The sequence below is a fragment of the Heterodontus francisci genome, chromosome 25 (assembly GCF_036365525.1).
Source record: "Heterodontus francisci isolate sHetFra1 chromosome 25, sHetFra1.hap1, whole genome shotgun sequence".
NCBI classification, from domain to species: Eukaryota; Metazoa; Chordata; class Chondrichthyes; order Heterodontiformes; family Heterodontidae; genus Heterodontus; species Heterodontus francisci.
Window position 1 is genome coordinate 33,945,893 of NC_090395.1, and position 23,798 is coordinate 33,969,690.

Below are 23,798 nucleotides of genomic sequence, written 5' to 3' on the forward strand. Positions count from 1 at the left end.
ATCCGAAGAAGGGTCACTGACCCGAAACGTTAACTCTGCTTCTCTTTCCACAGATGCTGCCAGACCTGCTGAGTGAATCCAGCATTTCTTGTTTTTGTACCACAACCATCTACCTTTGTGCTAGGTATGACTCCAATCAGCAGACTGTTTTTCCTCTGATTCCCATTGACTTCAGTTTTGCTAGGGCTCCTTGATACCATACTCGGTCAAATGCTGCCTTGATATCAAGGGCAGTCACTCTTACCTCACCTTGAGTTCAGCTCTTGTGCCCATGTTTGAACCAAGACCTTTGCTTTCTGCCCCATTTGTCACTTTATACACATGGCCATATTGCCATTAATTTCATATGCTATTATTCCAATCCGTGCTTTACTATTTTCTCAACTGGTGATTGGGGGTGCACTAAGCAATCTAATGTAACAAAAGACAAATTTGCCTCTTTTGTAGCCAGGCCTCAGTTCTAATGAACAATTAGTTTTCCCTGAAAAAGTTTGTTTATTTATTTATTCTCAGGATGCAAGCCTCGCTGGCAAAGCCAATATTGATTGCCCTCCCTAACAGACCTCGAGAAGGTGGTGGTGAGCTGCCACCTTGAACTGCTACAATCTGTGTGGTGCAGAAACTCCCACAAGGCTATTACGTAGGGAGTTCCAGGATTATGACCCAGTGACGATGAAGGAATGATATTTCCAAGTCAGGATGGTGTGTGACTTGGAGGGGTAGTGTACCCACGTGCCTGCTGCTCTTGTCCTAGGTGTTCGAGCACTGTCACTAATAAGATCAATTAGGTTTCCTCCCCCACCAAAAAAAAATCAGTTAAACAAAAGATAGAAATATGTGCACAGTCACAAACTGCTACAAAAGTCAAACACAACAGACTAGAAATGCAAATACCCTATTTAAGTACAATGAAGAATGAGCATGGAAGCAGGTTAATGTATTTCAACTGACTTTATTTTAGATAACAAATTGCACACATTTATTGAGGTTGTCCACGACCACGGCCAAATCCGCCTCTCTGTAAAACAAACAGTGCAACAGTTAGCAATTTACAAACTTCCGAAATACACCAATACAGTTTCGGAAAACACCAATTCATAATTCACTCAATAATCTTTTGTTCTAAAAGCATACATCAAAACTATGCCAGTTTACCAATCCCATATCTATTCAGTGCAGAAAGAAAACACAATGTAATTGTAAGCAATAGATGTTTTAGTAAGTCTGATTTTATTTACATAAAAGTGTAAGAAAGATCATTAAATTTAGTACTTCAGTAGAACAGTCCAATGATTGTGAACTATTAAAATGCAGCTACAAGGGTGTAATTTATTTTTACAAAGAAAACACAATAAATACACCTACAACTAACAGCATTAACAATAGACATATTCTTTTACTTTGCATTTAGACTATTTGCTGCTCTGGGCCTGAAATGCTTTCACTTTTTTTGCGTCACTGGATCAATAACTTTTAAATGTTTTTCCCCCAGCTGGAAAAACCAATACTTACAAACTGGAATTCTGTAGCTGCACCAGCACCAGCTTCAGCCTTCTTGTCAGAACCAGCTGTAACAACAATAAAGGTGATATATTACACTGTTCCCGCTGGGATAGAGTAAAACATCCATGGATTTTATTAAACCCAATTCCCAAATCAATAGCACTCACTAATTTTGAATCAACATCCACCCTGGGGTACTCTCTTGTAGTGGTGGCCCAGCTAGCAACTTAAAGTAGCAGCCCAAGACCATTTCTGAAATAGATCTCACCCACAGAGCTAGGTGTGGCAAGGTAATCTTACTTCATTGTGGTGACCTAAACAAGTGCAAAAAAGATTGGATTCAGTTACCTTAGAAGGAACCCAAAAGCTCTGCTTCTGGACCAAAGACAAGTCTTCAATCTCCAACAAACTTTGGGACTTAGTGGGATGGCTGGCCCAGTCCAAAAGCTCTACCTTTCCCCATTGCTGCTACTTAACGGAGTACAGGCCTTCAACAACCATGGTGCTTAAATGAGATGCTCTTTTGGTGACTCAATATTGCTGCCAGCATGTCCAGGAATTGCACTTATGACGGAATGCCGCTCCTCACATTTGCTTGCCAAAACCTGACAAACTTCGACTTTTAAAACTCTACTAGCACACTCAATATCAAAGCAAGCAGTTGATCAGGGAAGAACACATTAACGTTTAATTCAGAGGTGCTCTCTGATAATGACCCATGCGTTTTAGTGGATGCAGCAAACAAGCACCAGATCCAGCACTGAAAAAACCCAGATGCTACCTGAAGCTTACAACAGATCCCATTCTCAGTAACAACTTTTTAGATGAGCCCTTTGTTACGACCAAGGCGGGAAGAGTGCACTGTTCATTCTGGTCCCACTTCTCCACAGGTCACAACATATATTTAAATTTTCCCACTAACTGATAGTCAATCATATAATCCATTTCTCCCCAGAATAAAAACACACCAACCAAGTTTCTTCAATAAACAAAATTATCACAAAGGTCACAGACCTGAAACGTTATCTCTGCTTCTCTCTCCACAGATGCTGCCAGACCTGCTGAGTATTTCTTGCACTTTGTTTTTATTTCGGATTTCCAGCATCAGTTTATTATAAAACAAGTCTTAGCCAGTAATGAAGTAAAGCATATACACACATATTGAAATATTAAAGTTCCCTTTTTTCCTTAGCCCCTCACGCACTCACACACATATACACCGATTAACTGGAAAAAAAGGATTTGCATTTTAGAGCTCTATTACAAAAAACAGACAACACTTGGGCTAAATACTTGATAATTCTTGAAGAGAAGATATGGAAAGATGTCCTTTGTTTTAGTTTGGCGTCCCAAATGTGTAGAGACGACTGTCACTGGGATCTTCCTAGAACAGTCCTTTCCAGGTGATGTTGAAGATCAGTTTGGGTAGGCTTTCCAAGAAATGCAGCAACAGACGTTTCAAATAGGCCTTACAGCAGAAATGCGGCAACAGGGGTTTCAGTTCCCACACATTCGATACACAGAGTTTCTTCAAGAACAGGAGGAAAGAGTAGACTGACACACTGGATATGCAGGGTTTCTTTCCAAGAGGAAGAGATGGTCGGCAGGTAAAACCAAAATGTCTTTCAACTCTTAACTCATTGTCCAAAGTGAAACCAAAACAGTGTCAAAAGAATCAAGCTTCCTGACCCCTATAAATCTTGACCTGTCATTTCTCTGTCAACATCTTCTCCAAGTCAAGGCAACAAGCTGGGTAATTATATGCAAACAGATGCCTTCCAGTAAGGGCTTGCTTACAAGCCAAGTCCAGGAACCTTCTGGCGACCTCTTTAAAGTTCAGCATCTCTCCAAGCTTTCAGAAGAATCAATGTTCATAATTCAACTACAAGTCCTTAAAAACATATTTTACAAAAAATAGAAGCACTCTCAACACCTTGAAGTTTAATAATCTGACTACAGCACCTTTCTGGATCAGGATGCCCTGAACTCCCTCCACCATGAGACAGCACTCTCAATGCTGGAGAACATCTATGCACCAAGCAGCTATCTGTAGTGTAAATCCCCAGATGGAAGCAGGGTGAATGACATTACAGAATAGACCCAATGTACAATAAGTGTAACAAATAGGCATGACTACAATGGCGAGCTCCAGAAATGACAATCCTCATATAGGAAAGCGCTCCTACAGTACACAAAAATTCTGAGTCTGCCTCCCTTTCCTCTCCAAAGTCCATGAACATGTCACCTTCCAAATCTGTTCCCATCTTTCCTGGAACTCCATGTCTGAATCCCTCCAATTAGGTTTCTACCCCTGCCACAGTACTGAAAAGCTATCAAAGTCACAAATGACATCCTATGTGACTGTGACAAAGGTATACATTCCCTCCTCAGCCTTCTCGACCTGTCTGCAGCCTTTGACATAGTTGACCACACCATCCTCCTCCAACACCTCTCTACTGTCGTCCAGCTGGGTGGGACTGCTTTCACCTGGTTCCATTCTTATCGATCTAATCATAGCCAGAGAATCATTTGCAATGACTTTTCTTCCTGCACCAGCACCATTACCTCTCATGTTCCCCAAGGATCTATCCTTGGCCCCCTCTTATAGATTCTTATCGATCTAATCATAGCCAGAGAATCATTTGCAATGGCTTTTCTTCCTGCACCAGCACCATGACCTCTCATGTTCCCCAAGGATCTATCCTTGGCCCCCTCTTATTTTTCTTTTACATGCTGCCCCTCAGCTACATCATCCGAAAGCACAGTTTTCATACATATGCTGATGATACTCGGCTCTACCTCACCACTGCTTCTCTCGACTCCTCCACAGTTGCTAAATTACCAGACTGTTTATCTGACATCCAGTACTGGACGTGCGGAAATTTCCTCCAATTAAATACTGGGAGGGCTGAAACCATTGTTTTTGGTCTCGGCACCAAACTTCGTTCCCTAGCTACCGACTCCATCCCTCTCCCTGGCAACTGAGATTAAGCCAGTCTATTCGCAACCTTGGTGTCACATTTGACCCCGAGATGAGCTTCCGACCTCATATTCATGCCATCACGAAGACAGCGATTTACACCTCCATAACATCGTCTGACTTCGCCCATCTCAGCTCATCTCCTTGTTACCTCTAGACTTGACTATTCCAACACACTCAGGCTGGCCTCCAACATTCTGTAAACTTCTCATCCAAAACTCTTCTGCCCATATCGTAAGTCGCACCAAGTCCCGTTCCCCTATCAGCCCTGTGCCTGCTGACCTACATTGGCTCCCAGTCAAGCAACGCCTTGATTTTAAAATTCCCATCCCTGTTTTCAAATCCCTCCATGGCTGTGTCTCTCCCTATCTCGTAATCATCTCCGGCCCTACAACCCTCTAAGATATCTGCGTTCCTCTACTTCTGGCCTCTCGTACACCCCTGCTCTGGAATACCCTCCATACACCTCTCCACCTCGCTTTCTTCTTTTAAGGTACCGCCTAAAACCCACCTCTTTGATTAAGCTTTTGGTCATCAGTCCTAATATCTCCCTTTGTGGCTCGGTGTCATACTTATAATGCTCATGTGAAATGCCTTGGGAGGTTTAGTTACATTAAAGGCACTATGTAAGTACAAGTTGTTGTTGTTGAATCACACATTACCCCAGAACCTGCAAATAACCCATGCAGCACACACAAGATATGCAGAATATAGCCACAGACATCTTCAAATCCCAATTTCAAGAGTATAATGAGAACCTCACAACAGTAATCAGAAAGAAGCAAACAGAAATTTAGAGCACTCCTATGAGTTCAAGACCTCTGTCCATAAAATGTGAAACGAGTTACAATAAACCTGGCTTCTCAGAAAACCTATCTGCATCAGCTGGATCAAGAAAGGTTATGGACAATCTTTACAAAGGGGTGAAAAGAAAAATCATTGTCTCTTTAAGATCATGTCAAGGCCTTGACATGGATTTTTTAAGAACTGCAATAAATTTCACTGCATGCCAAACACAGCATCCTGCCAATGCTAACACACAGACAGAAATAACACCCACCCAAACAGTAAAATAACTAACCAACAACCCTCATAACTGGCCTTCTTAAATTCTTTCAAAATGCCAGATCAGGTAACGATGCAACCCACACGTGCATGAACTCTAACGGTCCAACAGCAGGCCCGTAGCATGACTTAAGAATCCACTGGGGCTGATGACCCTCCCCACAATTTGATACTAAGAGCTCCCAGTGAGCTCAGATCTTTAAAAAAACAGGCATCCCCAGGGACAGCAAGGTCTTTACAACATTTACAAATTCCAACTTACTTTGCAGGATGTGTTTCAATCAAGCAATCCCTCCAGGAGCCTGTGACATACATTTCAGCAACAGCCAAGCCCTCTGGAGTTATTCATTCGCAAGCCTGTGATACCCATATGTCCTCTGTACAATGTACTCATTTTCATTGAAATTATTGAAAAAGGGCCACAAAAAAGTCACAGGTAACTACAGTCCTATTTAACCCAACTCAATTACACGTGAAACAATGAAATCGCTTAACAAAAATAAACTCGAAAGATTACTGTACATCAACCATCCAGTAAACAGCAGTCAACTTATTTCAGAGGGGGTAATATCCTACCTGATGAACCCTCTGCACTTCTATTCAAGAAACAACCCAAATGGACTGTAGTAAACCTGCAAACGTTGCTCACTTTGACTTTCAATAAAGTATTTGAAAGTTCAATATGAAATGCTACTGGTTAATTAAGTTCAAAGCAGTGGGTCTCTGGATAAAACTTGGAAATTAATAAGAAATTGGCTTAGGGATAGAAAACAGCAACTTGTAATTCTAGAGCACCATTAATGTACTGGTTGCAGAAATATTAAGGTAAGGTAGGGAGAAGTGGGGTAGGATGTCCCAGGCCTCAATATTGGGACCAAGTCTCTTTCGACAGCACCTTCCAAACCCGTGACCTCTACCACCTAGAATGACAAGGGCAGCAGATGCATGGGAACACCACCACCTACAAGTTCCCCTCCAAGCCACACACCATCCTGACTTGGAACTATATTATCGTTCCTTCACTGGCACTTCACTCATTCATTCATAAATTCTAAAGCTTATTAGAACTGTCTTTCCTTGGTGTCAGTGCTGCTTTAATTTCCCCTTTTTGGCATCCCAGTAACCATGTGGTTCTTTGGGGAAGTTTTTCTTCAGTTTGCCCATTGCCATGACTGCCTCGGGTCTTTGTTCCTGTTGAGGTCTTCCAAGGGGGAGGCGGAGATTAGATTTAATTAGCCCTAAATTGGAGTTTTTTCCCCAAGAGAGTCAACTGTGGGCAGACCTATCCTGAATTCTCTTTCAGTACTTTGCTAAGTCATTCAAAAGCTTTTGACTTGAGGGGATGGGCGGTTCCCTTTTTCTCTGACTGTGGGGGAGGATTCTTTGTTAATCTCCCCTTTGTTCTCTGGGACACTCTTGCCTACAGATATTTGTGCAGACTCTGCTGCACTCCCATGTGGCACTTAGACTAGGTGAGGCATCGCCCTCACGGTTTCTGTGCCCCCTAGAGGTCTTTCTTTCTCCCTGCAGGTTCCGGTAAATGCTGTCAGCAACTCTATGGGATGCTTCTAGAATCTGCATTTACATAGGAGGATATGCGGTTTAACTTTTCAAATTTTTCGGGGTTGGCTGACCGAACAGTAGGGGTTTTCATCCGGGATTGCTCCCGGACTTCCCTTAACCTGCCCTTTTGGTCACTTTTTCCCCTTTTCTAACCTTTTGCCAACCTTGTGCCTGCCTGTCCCTTTTTGTTCTTAGCAGGGGTCCCTTACAGCTTACCAGCCCTCTGCTGGAGGGTCCTCCTAACACCGGTACTGGAGTTAGGGAGGCAGGTTTCACAGTAGGTTGGGGTTTCCCCTCAACCAGGCACGTGACAACTCCTGCAGTCCTCCACCACATCTTTGTGGAGTTTTGGCCAGTCAAACTGTCGTCCTATGCAAGCTTTGGTCTTTCATATACCAGCATGTACAACCATTGTAGTCTCGTGGGCCCTTCTTAATAATTCTCCCCAGTACCTCTGTGGCACCACTAACTGGTGATAGAGTCATAGAGAGATACAGCACTAAAACAGGCCCTTCGGCCCACCAAGTCTGTGCCAACCAACAACCACCCATTTATACTAATCCTATATTCCCTACCACATCCCCACCATTCTCCTACCACCTACCTACACGAGGGGCAATTTACAATGGCCAATTTACCTATCAACCTGCAAGTCTTTGGCTGTGGGAGGAAACTGGAGCACCTGGCAGAAACCCACGCAGTCACAGGGAGAACTTGCAAACTCCACACAGGCAGTACCCAGAACCGAACCCGGGTTGCTGGAGCTGCGAGGCTGCGGTGCTAACCACTGCGCCGCCCTACTGTCCACTCCTTACTCTTGGGTCTGTCAGGAGAACTACATTTCCTCATCAGTACATCATTCTTTAAATTGTAGCAATCAGGGACTCCCTCTGCTCCACTTTCAGACTGTGCTGACTCTCGCAATGCTGGATCGGCTCGCTAAGCCTCAGCTAGGGAAAATCCATTTAATTCATTCCCCAGGTCTCCTAACTTTCCAAAGAAAGTCTCAGACAGGCAGAACTCATGGTCATCTGCCTGCAGTGCCAATGCAGTCTCCTCTGGGGGAGCTGGTTGATCATGGCTTGATCCACTACACATTCAGGGCAACTGCATGGGTCTGTCTCCTGTAACTTCCCTCCTGCGGTCTTTCTTTCACTATTGGGGGGGCTACCACCTTCACCCCCGCCAGATCATTACCAAGGAGCAGGTCAACCCCATCCACAGGCCAACTAGGGACAATCCCTGCGTTCACCGGTCCCGAAACTAGGTCGCACTCCAGGTACACCCGGTGTACAGGTACAGGCATACACTCCAATACCATTCACTACCATTCTGGTGTTCACTACACTCTCTGGGTGATAAGGTCAGACCTTTTCCCAGTAAAAGGGATCTAGTAGCCCCTGTGTCCCTGAGTATCACTAAGGGCTTGCTTGCCCCACTCTAGCGGTATGAGGTTACTTTCCCTTCAGACACAAAACCCAGATAGCCTTCAGGAATCCTATTAACTTGGGCGGCACAGTGGCGCAGTGGTTAGCACCGCAGCCTCACAGCTCCAGGAACCCGGGTTCGATTCTGGGTACTGCCCGTGCGGAGTTGTGTCTGCGTGGGTTTTCGCCGGGTGCTCCGGTTTCCTCCCACATCCAAAGACTTGCAGGTGATAGGTAAATTGGCCTTGTAAATTGCCCCTAGTGTAGAGAGGTGATAGGGAATATGGGATTACTGTAGGGTTAGTATAAATGGGTGGTTGTTGGTCGGCACAGACTCGGTGGGCCAAAGGGCCTGTTTCAGTGCTGTATCTCAATAAAAATAAAATAAAACTTTCCCTGCACTTGCAGCAGTGCTCTTCCTGGGTTGCACTCTTACTGCAGTTAAAGCCACAGCTTGCTGTTGTGCTCACCTCCAGGATCCCTTCTTCACTGAGCAGATGCACCCGATTCACCCTACCGGTTTTCCCTTTAGTTTCCAGCAGTCGGCTTTTAAATGCCCTGCTTTATTACAATGGAAGCACACAGGTCTCCGGGTCTCATTCTTGCTCACAGCATCTTCCTTTTTGGCTGGAGGAAGGCCCCCTGTGTCTCCTGCTTTCCTTTCTCTCCCAGGACTGCCTGGATGAATATCACCTTCCCATCCTTTGCCCTTCTTGGATTTGTGGGGGTGATTAGGCAAGGTTCTCCCCTGGGAAACCGACTTATAAATTAAAGCAAACTGAACAGCCAGAAAGGTCACTTGCTCGGCTCTCTGAACCCACTACTCCTCTACATGGGTCTTTATGGAGAGTGGGAGACAGTGTTTAAATTCCTCTAACAGAATTGTTTCTCTGAGATTCTCAGAGCTCAGCTGTACTTTAAGAGCCCTCAGCCACTGGTCAAAAGCCAGCTGCTTACCTCTTTCAAACTCCAGATACGTTTGATTAGCTTGTTTTTTGAAGGTTCTAAACTTTTGGCGATAGGCTTCGTGTACTAATTCATATGCCCCAAGGGTAGTATTTTTGATCAGTTCATAAGTGACCCTGGTGACAAAGAGTAGTACTCCACATTTGCTGCCTAAGAGATGCATTAATCCCCTGGACAGGGGAATGACGATGGATATTATTGACCTGGTTAGAAAATTGGCTGAGGGGCATGATACAGAGAATAGAGATAATGAGCAGGTAATCTAATTGGCAGGATGTGACGACTGGCATCCCACAAGGATCTGTGTTGGGGCCTCAACTATTCAATGTATTCATTAACAGCTTTAGATAATGGGATAGAAAGCCACATATCCAAATTTGCTGATGATACAAAGATCGATGGTAATCTAAGTAGCGTAGATGGAGGTGCAAAATTCAAAGAGATATCGAAAAAGCAAATGGGCAGAACTGTGGAAAATGTGAAGTCATCTACTTTGGGCCTTAAAAGGATAGAATAGAGTACTTTCTAAATGGTGAAAAGAAACAGTGGAGATTTAGAGAAACTTGGGGGCCCAAATACATAAATCATGAACAGGTAGAGAAAATAATCAAAAAGGCTAATGGAATGCTGACCTTAACTTTTATGTCTAGAGGAATAGAAGACAGGGCAGGTAGACGTTATGCTACAGCTAAACTAGGTCGGCGCAGCATCGAGGGCCAAAGGGCCTGTACTGCGCTGTAATGTTCTATGTAAACATAGCCCTGGTTTGACCACACCTGGAGTACTGCAATCAGTTATGGGCACTACACCTTAGGAAGGATATATTGGCCTTGGAGGGAATGCTACTAGAATGATACACAGACTCCAAGGTTAAGCTATGAGGAGAGATTAAACAAAGTAGGGTCACATGCTCTGAAATTTAGAAGATTAAGAGGTGATTCAAAGTTTTCAAGCTACTAAGGGGAACAGATAGGGCAGATTGGGAGAACCTATTTCCACTAGTCAAAGAATTGAGGACTGGGAGAATAGTCTAAAAATTACAGCCAGACCTTTCAGGAATGAAATTAGGAAACACTTCTACACACAACGGCAGAAGTTTGGAACTCTCTTCCATAAATTGCAGTTGATGCTGCAGCAATTGTTAGTTTTAAAACTGAGATGGATAGATTTTTATTAGCCAAAGGTATTAAGCAATATGGGGCAAAAGCAGGTATACAGAGTTAGGTTTCGGATCAGTCATGACCTCATTGAATAGTGGAACAGGTGAGAGGACCTAAATGAACTACTCCTGTTCCTTACTGCTATTCTTTCTTTTGGGCCTCCTTATCTCGAGAGACAATGGATACGCGCCTGGAGGTGGTCAGTGGTTTGTGAAGCAGCGCCTGGAGTGGCTATAAAGGCCAATTCTGGAGTGACAGGCTCTTCCACAGGTGCTGCAGAGAAATTTGTTTGTTGGGGCTGTTGCACACTGCTATAACAACTATTAATAGTTGCATGGCTTGGAAGTCACAAATCAATATTCTAACTTTACAACCACCACAAAGTGTTTTTTTAAACTAATTTTCCTAATACTAATTCATGTAACACAATCCACATTTGTATCACTATTAATCAACTTTGATTCTTAACTACCTGGCAGTATTCCCAATTGTGATCCAGTTGAAACTACATGTGTTAACATTGGATAGGGTCTGGCTTGGCTCTAACAGTTCAGTTACATAACTGTATAAAGGCAGACATACAGGGATTTCCTGTTGTCTTGATGAGTAAAGGCATTATTCAGTATATTATTACTTAGTCACGAGGAAGATAAGGCTCTAAAGCTCCACTCCAGCAGTGCAGAGTCAGCTGATCTCAAGCTAGGGGAGAAAACGGTCACATTCAAATACCACTCTTAACATCTCATTAGGCTACTGCCTATGGATCATATGAACTTGGAGGAGTAGGCCACTCAGCCCTTTGAGCCTGCTTCGCCATTCAATAAGTTCATGGCTGAACTGATTACTCCACATTTCCACCTACCCCCGATAACCTTCCACCCCCTTGCTTAGCAAGAATCTATCTACCTCTGCCTTAAAAATATTCAAAGACTGCTTCCACCGCCTTTTGAGGAAGAGAATTCCAAAGACAACCCTCAGAGAAAAAAAATTTCTCCTCATCTCGGTCTTAAATGGGCAACCCCTTATTTTTAAACAGTGACCCCGAGTTTTAGATTCTCCCACAAGGGGAAACATCCTTTCCACATCCACCCTGTCAAGACCCCTCAGGACCTTCTATGTTTCAATCAAGTCGCCTCTTACTCTTCTAAGTTCCAGCAGATACAAGCCTAGCCCGTCCGCTCTTTCTCCATAAGACAGCCCGCCCATTCCAGGTATGAGTCTAGTAAACCTGCTCTGTACTGCCTCCAACATTTACATCCTTCCTTAAATAAGGAGACCAATACTGTACACAGAACTCCAGATGTGGTCTCACCAATGCCCTGTATAGCATAACCTCCCTGCTTTTGTCATCAATTCCCCTCGCAATAAACGATAACATTCTATTAGCTTTCCTAATTATGTCCTGTACCTGCATACTAACCTTTTGCAATTCATGCACTAGGCACCCAGATCCCTCTGCCTCTCAGAGCTCTGCAATCTCTCACCATTTAGATCATATGCTTCTTTTTTATTCTTCCTGCCAAAGTGGACAATTTCACATTTTCCCACATTATACTCTATTTGCCAGATCTTTGCCCACTCACTTAACCTATCGATATCCCTTTGTAGCCTCCTTATGTCCGCTTCACAAGTTACTTTCCTACCTATCATTGTGTCATCAGCACATTTAGCAACCATACCTTCGGTCCTTTCATCTAAGTCATTTATATAAATTGTAAAAGTTGAGGCCCCAGCACAGATCCCTGTTGCACACCACTCGTTACAACTTGCCAACCAGAAAATGACCCATTTATCCCTACTCTCTGTTTCCTGTTAGCTAGTCAATCTTCTATCCATGCCAATATGTTACCCCCCTACACCATGAGCTTTTCTTTTCTGCAATAACCTTTGATGTGGCACCTTATCAAATGCCTTCTGAAAATCTAAGTGCAATACATCCACCGGTTCCCCTTGATCCACAGCACATGTAACTCCCTCAAAGAATTTGAATAAATTGGTTAAACACGATTTCCCTTTCACAAAACCAGGCTGACTCTGCTTGATTACCTTGAATTTTTCTAAATGCCCTGCTATAATGTCTTTAATAATAGCTTCTAACATTTTCCCTAAGATAGATGTTAAGCTAACTGGCCTGTAGTTTCCTGCTTTCTGTCTCCCTCCCTTTTTGAATAAAGGAGTTACATTCGCTATTTTCCAATGTAATGGAACCTTCCCCAAATCTAGGGAATTTTGGAAAATTAAAACTAACGCATCAACGATCTCACTAGCCACTTCTTCTAACACCCTTGGATGAAGTCCATCAGGACCCGAGGACTTGTCCGCCTGCAGCTCCAACAATTTGTTCAGTACCACTTCCCTGGTGATTGTAATTTTCTTGACTTCCTCCCTCCCTCCCATTTCCTTACACAGCTAATACTGGAATGTTACTTGTATCCTCAATAGTGAAGACCGATGCAAAATATCTGTTCAATTCATCTGCCATCTCATTATCCATTAATTCCCCAGGCTCAGTTTTTATAGGACCAATGCTCACTTTGTGAACTCAATTTTCTTTTTTAAATCCCATATCTTAGTTTAAGTTGCCACCTCTTGAAACAAGGTGAGAAAAGTCATGAAAAGGTTTAATCCATGCAGTAAGACATTTGTGCACATGGAGCTACATTTAAAGTTCACAGGATTCACAGATACAGCCCAAGATGATGATGCAGGACTTTCTGTTTGCACTAACAGATGAGCCATTACACACTCTAGTCCTTGTTTCCACTCCAAGAAGTTTACAACCTCACACTAAAGTTAACAAAAGATTGAGTGTGCACCTAACGAACCTCACTTTAGGTTTGAATTTGGGCCCATATAGCAAGAGTTCGAGAACAAAGAAAATTCCAGTAGTCTTTAAACCAACAGGACAAAGGAAATGCATTAGCTGGGCTAAGTCCATTATTTCTCAAATTGATCAGTTAACTGCAGATAAGAAAATTAGAAAGAGCAGTCAACCTTTGTTGTCACTCACCACTGTTCTTAGAATGTACACAATAGTTATTCTAGTACTGATTTACAGTCAAACGGGGAAAGCTTTTTGGAGCTCTGGAGGGGGGATGGAAACAATCATAAGTTAAATTATTGAGTTCTCTGAATGAACTATATCCATCAATTTGCTTCATAATACATGAATCATATGCCTTGATTTAAAAACACACAGTAAAACCAGATTTAGCCGCTCTACTTAAGTTAGACATCAAACACACAATACCATTGTTAACAATCGATACTTACGGGGAGCAGTCCGCCTGTAAGTGTCTCTGTCAGCGTCACTACGATAACGAGTTGGACGGTCCTCACCCAGACCTGTGAAATTTCACAATGTTACAACTACAGAACAGATACTAGATTTTATAGTCAGTCATCTGGTAATCAAAATTCTAACACAGATATGCTTTAAAGACAAAAAATTAAGATAAATTTGAATTTATATAGTGCTTTTCATGTCCTCCTCAGAACATTCCAGAGTGCTTCAGAAACAATAAAGTAATCTTGAAGTGCAGTCACTGTTGTAATGTAGGTAAACACACCAGTGTGCATCCAGCAAGGTCCCAAAACAGCAATGAGATAAATGACAGGATAATTTATTTTAGTGACATTGCTTGGTTGAGGGATAAATATTGGTCAGTATACCAGGATAATAATCTTCCCTAGTTACAGGGGAGGTTCCAGAGGATTGCAAAGTGGCAAATGTGATACCCGTTTTCAAGAAAGGGTGCAAGGACAGTCCTAGTACTACAGGCTGGTCAGTTTAACATCAATGGTGGATAAGATTCTAGAAGCAATCATCAGGGAAAAGAAAAATCAACAGGCATTTGGAGAGCTTTGAGTTAATTAAGGAGAGCAAGTATGGATTTGTAAAAGGCAGATCATGTTTGATTAATCTAATTGAACGTTTTGATGAAGGAACTGCAGTGGATGTTGTCTATATGATTTTAAGTAAGGGTTTGATAAAGTACCACATAAAAGGCTGGCTAACAAATTTGAGGCTCATGGAACAGGAGGGTCAGTGTCAGGTTGGATAAAAAATTGGCAGAAAACAGCGGGTCATGGTAAATGGTTATTTTTCAGACAGGGGGATGGTCGACAGTGGTGTTCCTCAAGGGTTAGTGCTTGAACGCTGCTTTTTTGGCATATATAAATGACTTGGATATTAGAATATAGAGTAAAATTGCAAAATTTGCCAATGATACCAAGCTTGGAGGGATGGCAAACAATGAGGATGATACCATCCGACTACAACAGGGCACAAATTGGCAAGCACAGGGGTCTGCAACCTGCAGCTTTTTAATTTGTCATTCCCAACCATTTCAAGTTGGATCACATTAGAAACATAGAAAGAAACAGAAAAAAATAGGAGCAGGAGTAGGCCATTCGAGCCTGCACCGCCATTCAATACGATCATGGCTGATCATCCAAACTCAGTACCCTGTTCCTGCTTTCTCCCTTTCTTCCTTGATCCCTTTAGCCCTAAGAACTATATCTAACTCTTTCTTGAAAATATTTAATGATTTGGTCTCAAACTGCTTTCCATGGTGGAGAATTCCACAGGTTCACCAATCTCTGGGTGAAGAAATCCCTCATCTCAGTCCTAATGGCTTACCCCTTAACCTTAGACTGTGACCCCTGGTCCTGGACTCCCCCACTATCAGGAACATCCTTCCTGCATATAGTCTGTCCTGTTAGAATTTTGTAGGTTTCTACGAGATCCCCTCTTATGCTTCTAAACTCTAGCGAATACAAGCCTAATCGACCCAATCTCTCTTCATACATCAGTCCTGCCATCCCAGGAATCAGTCTGGTGAACCTTCGCTGCACTCCCTCCATGGTAAGAACATTCTTCCTCAGATAAGGAGACCAAAATTGCACACAATACTTCAGATGTGGTCTCAACAAGGCCTTGTATAATTGCCGCAAGACCATCCTTGCTCCTGTACTCGAATCTTCTTGCTATGAAGGCCAACATACCATTTGCCTTCCTAACTGCTTGTTGCACCTGCATGCTTACTTTCAGCGAATGGTGCACAAGGATACCAAGGTCTCGCTGCACCTCCCCCTTTCCCAATCTATCGCCGTTCAGATAATAATCTGCCTTTCTGTTTTTGCCACCAAAGTAGATAACCTCACATCTATCCACATTATACTGCATCGGCCATGTATTTGCCCACTCACTCAACCTGTCCAAATCACACTGGAGCTTCTCTGCAACCCCCTCACAGCTCACACTCCCACCCAGCTTTGTGTTGTCTGCAAACTTGGATATATTACATTTAATTCCCTCATCTATATCATTAATATATATTGTAAATAGCTGGGGTCCTAGCACTGATCCCTGAGATACCCCACTAGTCACTGCCTGCCACTCGCAAAAAGACCAGTTTATTCCTACTCTTTGTTTCCTGTCTGCCAACCAGTTCTCTATCCATGTCAGTATCTTACCCCGAATTCCATGTGCTTCAATTTTGCATGCTAATCTCTTATGTGGGACCTTATCGAAAGCCTTCTGAAAGTCCAAATACACCACATCCACTGGTTCCCCTTTATTTATTTTACTAGTTACATCCTCAAAAGATTCCAGTAGATTTGTCAAGCATGATTTCCCTTTCATAAATCCATGTTGACTTTGCCCAATCATGTCATTGTTTTCCAAGTGCTCTGCTATTACATCTTTTATAATGGACTCTAGAATTTTCCCCACTACTGATGCCAGGCTAACAGGTCTATAAATTCCCTGTTTTCTCTCTCCCTCCTTTTTTAAATAGTGGGGTTACATTAGCTACCCTCCAATCCGTTGGAACTGTTCCAGAGTCTATAGAATTTTGGAAAATGACCAGCAATGTATCTACTATTTCTAGGGTCACTTCCTTAGGTACTCTGGGATGTAGATTATCAGGCCCTGGAGATTTATCAGCCTTCAATCCCATCAATTTCCCTAACACCATTTCCTACTAATACTGATTTCATACAGTTCCTCCTTCTCATTAGACCCTATGTTCCCCAACATTTCTGGGAGGTAATTTGCGTCCTCCTTTGTGAAGACAGAACCAAAGTATGCATTTAATTGGTCTGCCATTTCTTTGTTCCCCATTATAAATTCCCCTGTTTCTGACTGTAAGGGACCCACATTTGTCTTCACATATCTAACATGAAAAACTAAAAAAAAAATTATGTCAAGAAAAGTGAGAGCTGTGTTTTTAATGTGGGGATAAAAGACTAATCAATATGCTGCACTTTACAGTTTCTAATGACTACAAAAAAATCATTGTGCTCCAAATAAACCTGTTTGAATGATTTAGCTGGTTATAGATAATGCCTTTGATTTGAGGAACGGGTTTAAGTTTGTGACCATTATTGTTTCTAACATAGCTATGATGATAAATTCTGAATCTGCTTTTTTTTTTAAATAATGACAATCAATAGCCAAAAAACTGTCTTAATTCTATGCACTTTAAGTTAAAGTTTGTTTTAAAAATGACTTAACTGACATACTTTAAGTAAAAATGTCAAAAAATGTAATTCAGAGTTAGGTATATTAAAAAAAAATTCTCTATTAATACATAAATTCAACAAGTATTTTATGTATTATATATGCAAATAATGCATTCTACCAGAGACACCTGGCAACTTCCAAGTATCTGGTTTAGAAATGCTGAAATTTCAGCTTGTGGCTCTCAATAGTTTTTATGTTAGGCATTTTTTTTTTTTAAAAACGGCTCTTCAGGTTAAAAAAAGGTTGCCGACCCCTGGGCTAGCAGAATGGGCAGACAAGTAGTTACCAAAGCTTATGGGATCTTGGGCTCATAGATAGAGGCATTGAATTCAAATTCAGGAAGTTATAAAGCTCCAGTTAGGCCACAACTAGAGTATTGCATCCAGTTCTGGTCACCACACTTCAGGGAAGATGTGAGAGGGGGAGAGATTTACCAGAATGGTTCCAGGGATCAAGGAATTTAGCTACAAGGTTAGGTTGGAGAAGCTGGGGTTGTTCTCCTTGAAGCACAGGAGGTTGAGGGGAGATTTAATAGAGGTGTACAAGATTATGACAGGTTTAGATAAGGTAGACAAAGTATAACTGTTCCCATTAGCTGATGGTAAGGGTAGGGGACACAGATTTAATACTTTGCGCAAGAGATAGAGGGGGGATGAGAGGAATAACTTTTTTTTTTATACACGGCGAATGGCAATAACCTGAAACTTGCTTCCTACAGGGGTGGTGGAAGCTGAGATGATCAACGATTCCAAAAGGAAACTGGATGGACACTTACGGCAAATAAACTTGCAGGGCTACAGGAGAATAGAGTGGGAGAACAGGACTGACTGGATTGCTCCACAGAAAGCTGGCATGTGCTCAATGGGTTTACTGGTCTCCTTCTGTATTCTTATGACTCCATACTTCCCAACTTTTCTCTGAATATTACACCTACTGCAAAAGCGAGTTGGCCCTGCAGTTAATGCTCCATCCAAAAGATCAATGCAGCATTCCCTCAATTAGTGCTAGCCTGGATTATGTGTTCAAATTTAATAGTGTGGAACCGAAACCTATGACCTTCTGACACAACCAGAGTGATACCATTGAGCCAAGGCTGACATTAAAATAAAAGCTGAACCATCGTAGATCTACAGGAGGGCAACAAATATTGAAGCAAAGCGTACACAGTCTTGCAACACAAAGTACCCATCTTAACACTAGGGCTGATGGTACTATTAGGCCAATGATGCAACAAATTTAATCCAGGTGTCTCTGGTTTTTCATACTGCAGCCTGCAAGCCCTTCTGATCTGTCTCAAAAAGCCCTGGAGACCCACATTGTATGTTCCTAGAGAAATGGGGACATTCAAATAGTAACAAATATGAAGTTACTTTTCAACTTAGCTTAAGGTGAGAATGCTTTGGTATATTTAAATTTAAATAATGCAATTGAGTAATTTTAATAAATGCAATTTAATTTAAGTTTGTAACACTGGGTGAAGGCAGAAAAATTGTGCCTTAATATGCAGCTTAAACTCGGTATTTCGCATCATCATTGATCATTAGTGGCCCCCAAGGTTCTACAGTACACAACAAATTCCCGAGATGACAAAGTTTGGACAACCCTGATCCAGACGGGCAGAATCTTGGTATCAGGTGGGTTCTAAAATTACAACAGACAAGGAAACCATTTTATGCTGCATTTAAACATTTTATATAGTGCCTCACTACATTTCAAGAAATGTCTCAAAGAACTTAATGTACTGTGAATTACTTTCAAGTGTAGCAAACTTAAGCTAATCATTATTGGGTTTACCTGGCCTATGAAACAGACAGAGATGCAAATATGCTGGTATCACCACCAAACTGGGGCACAATTTAAATAGGAAACACTGGCAGTACACAGTGCTCAATTTATTTTGCCAATCTCAAAGTTTCACCTGAGTGATCAAAGAACTTTACGATCACGGATTACAAAATCTCGCCTGCTGAACACTACTGATCACAGCCAGGTTTAAGTTATTTGTTGACTTCTTTCCTTTACTGTATACAATTTATGACCAAAATAGGCTGCAGATCTGTTAACTGGCTTTCATTAATTCTCTGACCTCGCTGCTTTGATGTGTACGAGGTGCTTGAGTTCAATTTCACTGTTTGCGGGGAAGAACCTGAAGATTGCAACTCACAGGCATCAGTGGATCTGATCTATACTGCCATTTATATTTCTATGGGAGCAGGGTACATAGCCTTAACATAATGCATTCCATCCAAAGCTCATCCCGAGTTCCCAATCTTTGTAACAGTACAGTTCTGAAGAAGGGTCACTGACCCGAAACATTAACTCTGCTTCTCTGTCCACAAATGCTGCCAGACCTGCTGAGTGGTTCCAGCATTTCTTGTTTTTATTTCAGATTTCCAGCATCCGTAGTATTTTGCTTTTATAGTACTGTTCAGACACTGGGCTTGCACCACAAGAAAGGAGAGCTACTCCAGACACTATAGCAGTTGATTACACAGCAGCATCAGCACAGGTCCAGAAAGCTTCCCATCTATGCAAGACACTGAGGCTTACACAGAGTAGGCCAATCAGCCCCTCAAGCTTCTTCCATTATTCATGACCAATAACACAACTCTATCTATCCATCTTGTTACTATAAGTCTTAATACTCCTGTCTATCAAAAATTTATCAATCTTAGTTTTAAAATTTTCAAATGATTGAGCCTCACCAGCATTTTGGGCGGGGTGGGGGGGGAACAGAGGAGAGAATTCTAGATATCCATTGTCCTCTGTGTGAAAAAGTGCTCCTAACATCACCCCTGAATGGACAGCTCTAATTTTATCTTTATGCCCCCTCGTTCTGGACTGTTTAAAATATAAATGTAACTCTCAACCATCACCCTTATTATTTGTGATGACAACACAACTTTATTTTGGTTTGGATCAATACACTACAGTGACAGGAAGAATCTTGTTAAACAGATAACTTTTGCCTCTTCAGCTTGAAAGTAAGGCATGATATAACCCAGAATGACCATTACTAATTGCTGCAGATACAACCTTATCATAAAAAAAGAACAAAACCATTACCAATTTTTCAATATAGATCCTCTGTGTCTGGGGCAACCCCCAAAGCCTATCTAGCCCAATGATCTTCATTTCCTTTCTCCCCAGTTCATTTTTCCTGACATTGAGCAGAGGTGAATGTATTCACCAGGCCCCATTCAACCTCAATTTTAAAGAAGACAAGACAGGATATCTAGAAAGAAATGCCCCAATGAGAAATCTACAGCCATTATTTCAGAACTTATATCCCAATGGTAGTACGCCATTAGGCATACAACTAATGAAATAGCAGCACTGCCAAATGAAAACGGATTATCAAGTGCTGTGTTTATATATAATTTGAGCTCTCATTAAGCTTGTACACTGTTTACAACGGATTAAACACCAGTAAAATTTTACCTTTAGGCCTTGGCCTGGCAGTCTCAGGACGAGTCTGGCGACGTAGAGTAGCTGGAACAATTTCTGGAGGAAGATGAAGGTAGTCCCGCAAGTACTGGATGCCCTCATTTGTCAAGTACCAGTAGAAGTGTCGCCAAGCAAACTGCTCCTTTACATAACCACGAGATTTCAAAGACTGCAGGTCAAGAAAGAAAAATTTAGTGCCAGGTTTTTCCAACTGCTTTCAGTATCTCTGAAATTTGTCTTTCAAAATGATTTCTTCAAGGTTAATACACACGACAGGATTCTGAACCACTAACTCTAGTAAAGCAAACTAAAGGGACTGATGGGATATGAGAGGGATGAAAGAATGGGATGGGTATGACTTGAGAGAGATGGCTTAGGAAGGATGGAATGTTATAGGATGTGTATATAAAAAGGTACTTTGCAATAAAGCTACTAATTTCACTGCAAATGTTTTGTAGGTCTCTGCTAGTTAACACATTATTTTTGTCGCATACTAATTAAATAAAATCTCTGCCAGGACCGCAGCATTTTCCTTTGTTGTTTATGTTGTCTTTCTGCATTTAGGCAAAGGTGACCCCAAAACCATATCAATATTTGAAGGAATGACAGAATAGTTCATAATGTAATGAGGATTTCCATGGTTACTCAGGGCTGCTGCATGTAGATTATTCCTCCTCTTCCAAGTTTCTTACCTTTTCCTGTTGCTGCTTGTTAAATTTGGCTGCAACAATGAACAGGAGTTCAATATTGCCCCTTGTATGGCTCTCAGGCTACACATCCAATACTCTGGATTCCTCAAAATATTTTTTGCTGGCCTTGGCCTTAAAAATACAGATCTAAGAATTCTGGACAATGGAACATTCCACGGATGGGTCCAGAATATCCCCAAAGCACTTCAACAGTTACTATATCTTTACAAAGCTTGATAGCTGCCTAGCGAGGTATGAATGTGACGTCTTTGGATTATTTTTGTAAAAAAGAATGGAATAATGCCGGACAGCATACAATCATGTCAAATTGGGAACAGCATGCAAGATCTTGCCTAAGCTTTTGTAGGAAACACATCAGTTTCCACATGTATGCTGATGACACCCAACTCTACCTCACCACCACCTCTCTCGGTCCCCCCACTGTCTCTAAATTGTCAGCCTGCCAATTCCGGATGAGAAGTTTCTTTCAATTAAATATTGGGAAGACCAGTACCATTGTCTTCGGTCCCCTCTACAAACTCCATTGTCAAGCCACTGACTCCATCCCTCTTCCTGGCAACTGTCTGAGGCTGAACCAGGCTGTTCGTAACATTGGTGTCATACATAACTGCAAGATGAGCTTCCAACCATGCCATCACTAAGACTGCTTATTTCCACCTCCTTAACATCACCCGACTCTGCCCTCTGCTGCTGAAATCCTTATCCATGCCTGTTACCTCTAGACTCGACTAGTTCAGCATACTCCTGGCCAGTCTCTCATGTTCTACCCTCCATAAACATGCGATCATCCAAAACTCTGCAACACATGTCCATGCACCAAATCCCATTCACCTATCACCCCTATGCTCACTGACCTGCACTGGCTCCTAGTTAAATTTTAAAATTCTCATCTGTTATCAAATCCCTCCATGATCTCGCCCCTCCCCTTTTTCATAATCTCCTCCAGCTCCACAAGCTTCAGAGACATTTGCATTCTTCTGGTTCTGGTATGTTGACCATCCATGAATTTAACCCCTCTATCACTGCCTTCAGTTACCAAGGCTCTAAGCTTTGGAATACCCTCCCTACACCTCTCCACCTCGCTTTCCTCCTTAAAACCTCCCTCTTTGACCAAGCTTTGGTCATCTGCCCTATTTTCTCCTCATGTGACTTGGTCATATTATGTTTTATAAAGCACCTTGAGATGTTTTATTATGTTAAAGGCACTATATAAATACAAGTTGCTGTTTCTGTTGAAACAGAATACCTGCATGGCCTTCATTACGTGCAGGTTAGGGACATTCTTGTCTGCCAGCTCTGGATGTTTTGGCATATGCACATCCTTCTTGGCCACCATCACCCCCTCCTTGAAAAGGAGCTCATAGATAGCAATACGGTTCTTCTTGGGCATCAGCATCTGAAACAAAACAGGTCCTTCAATATTTAAATTCCACAAAATCGAATTTGCTTGCAACCTAATTGTCGGCTAATCTCTCCCAATATTAAACCTAACCATACGTATGCATTCAGTGCCATGCCGTGGTGACCGACCCAAGGGCAGGCCCTCTGCTCTTTTTTTCTCCACCCCAGGAGACGAGCATGACCAGGGAAGAGAGTATATGAGGTGCTTTTTTTGTATATATTCAGTACAACGTTTATGTTATGCATTTGTTAAGTACATCTTAAATTTATTATGCTACTAAGAACATAACTTGTTTTCAAGACAAAAAAATTCAATGACGCTAAAACGAAGTAAATTAAGTCACAATGGATTATGCTGGCTTTAAATTTATTAGTTGCATTTGCAGATAAAATATGATCCGCCTTATAGTGTGAAGTATCTTGCACAGCATGGCTACGAAAGAGTAAACTTGACTCCAACCAAGCTTCGGTCGTTTGCCGACTACTACATTCGCGGAAAATTTTTTTCTGTTCATGGTGTACTTTAATATTAAACGTTCAACATCCACTGTTCAGAAACTAATTTCTGAAGTATTGTACAAGAGGAAAACTTCACGCTGGTGATGGCAAGAAGCTTACATACGATATCAATTAACAATATTAATGGTAACAATACAAAATAAACATCTTTGCAACTACAGTACGTTTTATGTAAACATGTTCCTGCAACTTTTACTCTTCAACTGATGCAGCCTGAGGCCTAACCTCTCTCTGTATCACCATAACTGGGAAGCAATTTATAAACTATCCAATAAACACTTGTTAAATTATGGAAATGATTGAGTGAATAAATATTGGTAATGTTTCTGAACCATTATTGTACTCCTGAAGGTTAAAGTCAGCGGGATGTTACAAATATTTAAGGATTTGGCTAGCCATGACTTACATACCTTGATTTCTTATAATGCGGCTGAAGCAGGAAAAGACAGAGCATGCGCACTCACAACCGCTTCCTCCTTCAGTGAGGGCCTGCGTATTGGAGCCTGCACCATACGCCTGTTTGAAAAT

General features: G+C 41.9%; 1 protein-coding gene across 1 annotated transcript; it reads right to left on the reverse strand.

Annotated features, from left to right (window-relative positions):
• Positions 1 to 936: 936 nt before the first annotated feature.
• Positions 937 to 23,779, reverse strand: rps10 (ribosomal protein S10). Its single transcript, XM_068057064.1, has 6 exons — positions 23,681 to 23,779; positions 22,597 to 22,746; positions 20,635 to 20,809; positions 13,938 to 14,009; positions 1,513 to 1,568; positions 937 to 1,018 (listed from the first exon to the last, which is right to left on the reverse strand). Exons 2-6 carry the CDS (start codon positions 22,744 to 22,746, stop codon positions 980 to 982), a joined length of 492 nt encoding a protein of 163 aa, XP_067913165.1. The 5' UTR covers positions 23,681 to 23,779; the 3' UTR covers positions 937 to 979.
• Positions 23,780 to 23,798: the final 19 nt, after the last annotated feature.

Bases quoted from the DNA above. Each gene is read 5' to 3' on its own strand.
- rps10 (XM_068057064.1), bottom strand. From the start codon at position 22,746: ATGCTGATGCCCAAGAAGAACCGTATTGCTATCTATGAGCTCCTTTTC. The intron at 14,010-20,634 runs GTAAAATTTTAC...GAAATTTCACAG, and splicing joins TGCCAGGCCAAGGCCTAAAG to GTCTGGGTGAGGACCGTCCA. The intron at 1,569-13,937 runs GTAAGTATCGAT...TTGTTGTTACAG, and splicing joins TTACAGGCGGACTGCTCCCC to CTGGTTCTGACAAGAAGGCT.